General features: G+C 53.8%; 2 protein-coding genes across 2 annotated transcripts in view; one reads left to right on the top strand and one right to left on the bottom strand.

The window, feature by feature from the left end:
- The first annotated feature begins 1492 nt into the window (after nucleotides 1–1492).
- LOC135574094 (uncharacterized) lies at nucleotides 1493–3316 on the top strand. The gene is made up of 2 exons (XM_065024970.1): nucleotides 1493–1518; nucleotides 1861–3316. The coding sequence occupies exons 1-2, from the start codon at nucleotides 1493–1495 to the stop codon at nucleotides 3314–3316; spliced, it is 1482 nt and encodes a 493-aa protein (XP_064881042.1).
- Nucleotides 3317–5209: 1893 nt separating this feature from the next.
- Nucleotides 5210–5854, bottom strand: part of LOC115125637 (SH2B adapter protein 2) — a 57073-nt gene continuing 56428 nt past the window's right edge. Inside the window, 1 exon segment of the mRNA XM_065024201.1 lies at nucleotides 5210–5854. This exon segment is cut by the window's right edge and continues 104 nt beyond it. Coding sequence (XP_064880273.1) covers nucleotides 5591–5854 — 264 coding nt within the window. The 3' untranslated portion in view covers nucleotides 5210–5590.

Here is a 5854-nt window from a genome sequence, read left to right on the forward strand (position 1 = left end):
GTGCAGGAGTCTCTGCCTCTGCAGTGGTGCAGGAGTCTCTGCCTCTGCAGTGGTGCAGGAGTCTCTGCCTCTGCAGTGGTGCAGGAGTCTCTGCCTCTGCAGTGGTGCAGGAGTCTCTGTCTCTGCAGTGGTGCAGGAGTCTCTGCAGTGGTGCAGGAGTCTCTGCAGTGGTGCAGGAGTCTCTGCAGTGGTGCAGGTGCAGTCTCTGCAGTGGTGCAGGTGCAGTCTCTGCAGTGGTGCAGGTGCAGTCTCTGCAGTGGTGCAGGAGTCTCTGCAGTGGTGCAGGAGTCTCTGCCTCTGCAGTGGTGCAGGAGTCTCTGCCTCTGCAGTGGTGCAGGAGTCTCTGCCTCTGCAGTGGTGCAGGAGTCTCTGCAGTGGTGCAGGAGTCTCTGCAGTGGTGCAGGAGTCTCTGCAGTGGTGCAGGAGTCTCTGCAGTGGTGCAGGAGTCTCTGCCTAGTCTCTGCCTCTGCAGTGGTGCAGGAGTCTCTGCCTCTGCAGTGGTGCAGGAGTCTCTGCCTCTGCAGTGGTGCAGGAGTCTCTGCAGTGGTGCAGGAGTCTCTGTCTCTGCAGTAGTGCAGGAGTCTCTGTCTCTGCAGTGGTGCAGGAGTCTCTGCCTCTGCAGTGGTGCAGGAGTCTCTGCCTCTGCAGTGGTGCAGGAGTCTCTGCCTCTGCAGTGGTGCAGGAGTCTCTGCCTCTGCAGTGGTGCAGGAGTCTCTGCCTCTGCAGTGGTGCAGGAGTCTCTGCCTCTGCAGTGGTGCAGGAGTCTCTGCCTCTGCAGTGGTGCAGGAGTCTCTGCCTCTGCAGTGGTGCAGGAGTCTCTGCCTCTGCAGTGGTGCAGGAGTCTCTGCCTCTGCAGTGGTGCAGGAGTCTCTGCCTCTGCAGTGGTGCAGGAGTCTCTGCCTCTGCAGTGGTGCAGGAGTCTCTGCCTCTGCAGTGGTGCAGGAGTCTCTGCCTCTGCAGTGGTGCAGGAGTCTCTGCCTCTGCAGTGGTGCAGGAGTCTCTGCCTCTGCAGTGGTGCAGGAGTCTCTGCCTCTGCAGTGGTGCAGGAGTCTCTGCCTCTGCAGTGGTGCAGGAGTCTCTGCCTCTGCAGTCAGTCTCTGCAACCTGTCTACCTAGGAGACTAGTCAGCAAGAACAGCTTTTGTCCACTAGAGATCTCTGTTGTCCATCAGTAAAACCAAACCTATTCTTATGAAGTGCTGAGCAGTGTTCAATTCAATATGTTGTGATCGGGGTTGGTGCTTGATCAAATGTCTTGTGGCTTAGAAACGGAAGACATGATGTTCATAATAACAGTTTGCTCAAGTTTTATTCACAGAAATATAAAGTTATGTCAAGTACATCACTCAGTACAAAATTGCACAGACTCTTAAACTCAGCCAGACAACATAAATGAACACTACATGTTAAGTAAGATGAAGAGGACACCGGTCCGGCACTAGCCTCTGATATGTGACCAAGTCTGCTGTGACTCACTGGTTGCACTGAGAACAATGAAGAATGACATCAATAAGACTCGGTAGGAAAATGTAATTTACAACAGCTGAGGAATAAATACTCTTAAAAAAAAAATACAATTTTAATTGGCACATTTACCATGAACTGCCCTTCCCCTCCCCTCATCCCTCCTCCTGTCAGTCTGATATGGCCATTATGGTGACAACGACCGTTGCCCTATGCTAGACAGGACTAATTACAAAATGCTGTTTTAATACAAACCTGTTGCCGATTCTGTCCTAGCATGACCATCTAGGAACTACTGTACAGCTCTAGGTCCTTCCCGTAGGCCCCTGCCCCCTAGACTTCACCATGCAGCAGTGCCAGTATGAGGCACTAAGTCCCCCAATCTACGGTCGCCAAGTCCCCCAAACTACGGTCGCCAAGTCCCCCAAACTACGGTCGCCAAGTCCCCCAAACTACGGTCGCCAAGTCCCCCAAACTACGGTCGCCAAGTCCCCCAAACTACGGTCGCCAAGTCCCCAAAACTACGGTCGCCAAGTCCCCCAAACTACGGTCGCCAAGTCCCCCAAACTACGGTCGCCAAGTCCCCCAAACTACGGTCGCCAAGTCCCCCAAACTACGGTCGCCAAGTCCCCAAACTACGGTCGCCAAGTCCCCCGATCTACGGTCGCCAAGTCCCCCGATCTACGGTCGCCAAGTCCCCCGATCTACGGTCGCCAAGTCCCCCAAACTACGGTCGCCAAGTCCCCCAAACTACGGTCGCCAAGTCCCCCAAACTACGGTCGCCAAGTCCCCCAATCTACGGTCGCCAAGTCCCCCAATCTACGGTCGCCAAGTCCCCCAATCTACGGTCGCTAAGTCCCCCAAACTACGGTCGCCAAGTCCCCCAATCTACGGTCGCAAGTCCCCAAACTACGGTCGCCAAGTTCCCTAAACTACGGTCGCCAAGTCCCCCAAACTACGGTCGCCAAGTCCCCAAAACTACGGTCGCCAAGTCCCCCAAACTACGGTCGCCAAGTCCCCAAACTACGGTCGCCAAGTCCCCCGATCCACGGTCGCCAAGTCCCCCGATCACGGTCGCCAAGTCCCCCGATCTACGGTCGCCAAGTCCCCCAAACCACGGTCGCCAAGTCCCCCAAACTACGGTCGCCAAGTCCCCCAAACTACGGTCGCCAAGTCCCCCAAACTACGGTCGCCAAGTCCCCAAACTACGGTCGCCAAGTCCCCCGATCTACGGTCGCAAGTCCCCGATCTACGGTCGCCAAGTCCCCCGATCTACGGTCGCCAAGTCCCCCAACCACGGTCGCCAAGTCCCCCAAACTACGGTCGCCAAGTCCCCAAAACGGTCGCAAGTCCCCCAATCTACGGTCGCCAAGTCCCCAATCTACGGTCAAGTCCCAATGTCACGGTCGAAAGTCCCCCAAACTACGGTCGCAAGTCCCCCAATCTACGGTCGCCAAGTCCCCCAAACTACGGTCGCCAAGTTCCCTAAACTACGGTCGCCAAGTCCCCCAAACAACAAGTCCCCAAAACTCAGGTCGCCAAGTCCCCCAAACTACGGTCGCCAAGTCCCCCAAACTACGGTCGCCAAGTCCCCGAACGGTCGCCAAGTCCCCCGAGACGGTCGCCAAGTCCCCCGAACGGTCGCCAAGTCCCCCAAACTACGGTCGCCAAGTCCCCCAAACTACGGTCGCCAAGTCCCCCAAACTACGGTCGCCAAGTCCCCAATCTACGGTCGCAAGTCCCCCAATCTACGGTCGCCAAGTCCCCCAATCTACGGTCGCCAAGTCCCCCAAACTACGGTCGCAAGTCCCCCAATCTACGGTCGCCAAGTCCCCCAAACTCAAGTTCCCTAAACTACGGTCGCCAAGTCCCCCAAACTACGGTCGCCAAGTCCCCCAATCTACGGTCGCCAAGTCCCCCGATCTACGGTCGCCAAGTCCCCTAAACTACGGTCGCCAAGTCCCCCAATCTACGGTCGCCATGTCCTCCAATCTACGGTCGTCAAGTCCCCTAAACTACGGTCGTCAAGTCCCCTAATCTACGGTCGCCAAGTCCCCTAAACTACGGTCGCCAAGTCCCCTAAACTATGGTCGCCAAGTCCCCCTGTTTCAGCTGGTTTTCCTGTATTCTAATTCCATAATCAACCAGTTCTTTAGAACGTTCCAAACCAATTTTTTTTAAACGAGTCAAGTCTTCAGGTGTCTGGAAATGATATGATACCTCAGACAAAGGGGCGGTATAGGACCAGGTTAAGGAAACAACTGTAACACATCAGGCTTGGGGCTGGACATCACAAGAGGTTAGTCAAACCCATAGAGGTCAGCCAGAACAATCCTCTGATATAGCTGATCACATCACTATTGCATGGCTTTCAAACAGCTGTCTTGGAGGTGCTTTCCATCGTACAGCATCTTTGTGTCTATATGTAAGATACCTCTTACAGTATATTCTGGATTGTCCCCATCAACAACCGTCCCATAGATCCGTGGAAACTAAACATGTTGAATATTATGCATTGAATTTGACTGAATTACAGTAGCAGCCTTCGATGTGAAAATGGTACCGGCTGCACCATGTTGATATGTGAGCTGGAATGAGCTGGAATGCTGAGCTGTGTTCCGGTAGGTGGAGATGTGAGCTGGAATGCTGAGCTGTGTTCCGGTAGGTGGAGATGTGAGCTGGAATGCTGAGCTGTGTTCCGGTAGGTGGAGATGTGAGCTGGAATGCTGAGCTGTGTTCCGGTAGGTGGAGATGTGAGCTGGAATGCTGAGCTGTGTTCCGGAAGGTGGAGATGTGAGCTGGAATGCTGAGCTGTGTTCCGGAAGGTGGAGATGTGGCTCATGTTTTCAGGGTTGGGGTCAATTCCATTGAAATTCCAGTCAATTCAGGAAGTACACTGAGATTCCAAATTCTCTTTATTGCTTTTCAAGAGGACAATGTGGAATTGGAATTTGGTTTACTTTCTGAATTGACTAGAATCGAAATGACCCCAACCCTGCATAATTTATCACCTTGACCTGAGGTCATCACTGCCAATGATCACATCATATGATCAAAGCACTGTGTAACTGACAAGCACTAGGACCTTTTGCCTGTACACTGAGAACATCTCAAATAACACTAACACACCCATTACTATTACTGATGTTACCATTCATTTTGGTCAAAGCTATATGAAAAGAAAGCGGGTTGAACTTGTAACTCCCCTTGGGGACAGTGAGGATATCCGGGACAGACGAGAAGCAGCTTCACAAACATTAGGGATATGCTCAAGAGGGCCTGGGGAGGAAAACCATTTAGGTAGGGTAGCTTCAGCCCTGGTTACTTAGCAGGGCGGGGACAGAGGCTTTGTTCCTAGGGAATTGTGGGTAAGGCAGACAGGAAGTGGTCTGGTGAAGTGAATCAAAACCTCCACTGGGCCACTTCCTCTCTCTCTCTGTCTCTCTCTGTCTCTCTCTGTCTCTCTCTGTCTCTCTCTCTCTCTGTCTCTCTCTCTCTCTCTCTCTCTCTCTCTCTCTCTCTCCATCATCCCTGTCTCTCTCCATCCATCCCGGTGTCTCCATCCCTGTCTCTCTCTCTCTCTCTCCTTCTCCATCCATCCCTCTCATCACTCTCTCCCTCCATCCCATCTCTCCCTCTCTCCATCTCTCTCCCTCCATCCCATCTCTCTCCCTCTCCATCCCAACCCTCTCCCTCCATCACTCTCTCCCCCTCTCTCCTCCTCCATCCCATCTCTCTCCCTCTCCATCCCAACCCTCTCCCTCTCCATCCATCACTCTCTCCCCCTCTCTCCTCCTCCATCCATCTCTCTCCTCATCCATCCCTCCCGCTGTCTCCATTCATCCCTCCCTCTCTCCTCACACTCAAGACTAAATCATCTGTTTCTTCATATCCTTAATGTCAGCTGATGAGTGTGGCCACAGAGCCAGGGGTGAACGGGACACAGACACACATTGGAGAAACAGGACATCTCTTGGAACACAAACAAGCAAATAAACAAGATAATGAGTGATCCATGTCCATCCACATTCCCCAGCCATCCAGGACATTTCACCTATTTAGTCCAAATCCCTGTACGTCCTGTGTCTCTCAGCCAATGAGAGCTCCCGGTTTGGTTGCGCCCCGTCTCAGTAGAAGGAGTACTGGTTCTCTACAGCTCTGGCCCTGCGTGTTCCGTCTGTCTCTTGGTAGTCCTCAGAGGCACCACTAGAGGGATCTAACAGACGTTCTGAGCTGTTGCTCCTGCTAACCAGCCCCTCGCCTCCTCCTCCTCCTCCTCCGCTGCCTGGCTCACCACGGGAGTGGGAAGGAAAGGCGATGGGCGAGGATGAGGAGCTGGATGGTATCGGGGTGTCGGAAGGGGGCACCGCCGGCAGCGAGAACCCAGGGTG

Source organism: Oncorhynchus nerka, linkage group LG11 (assembly GCF_034236695.1).
Source record: "Oncorhynchus nerka isolate Pitt River linkage group LG11, Oner_Uvic_2.0, whole genome shotgun sequence".
NCBI classification, from domain to species: domain Eukaryota; kingdom Metazoa; phylum Chordata; class Actinopteri; order Salmoniformes; family Salmonidae; genus Oncorhynchus; species Oncorhynchus nerka.

Coding starts and splice junctions, on each gene's coding strand:
- LOC135574094 (XM_065024970.1), top strand. CDS start 1,493: ATGAAGAATGACATCAATAAGACTCG. Junction 1,519..1,860: donor AATGACATCAATAAGACTCG/GTAGGAAAATGT, acceptor ACGGTCGCCAAG/TCCCCCAAACTACGGTCGCC.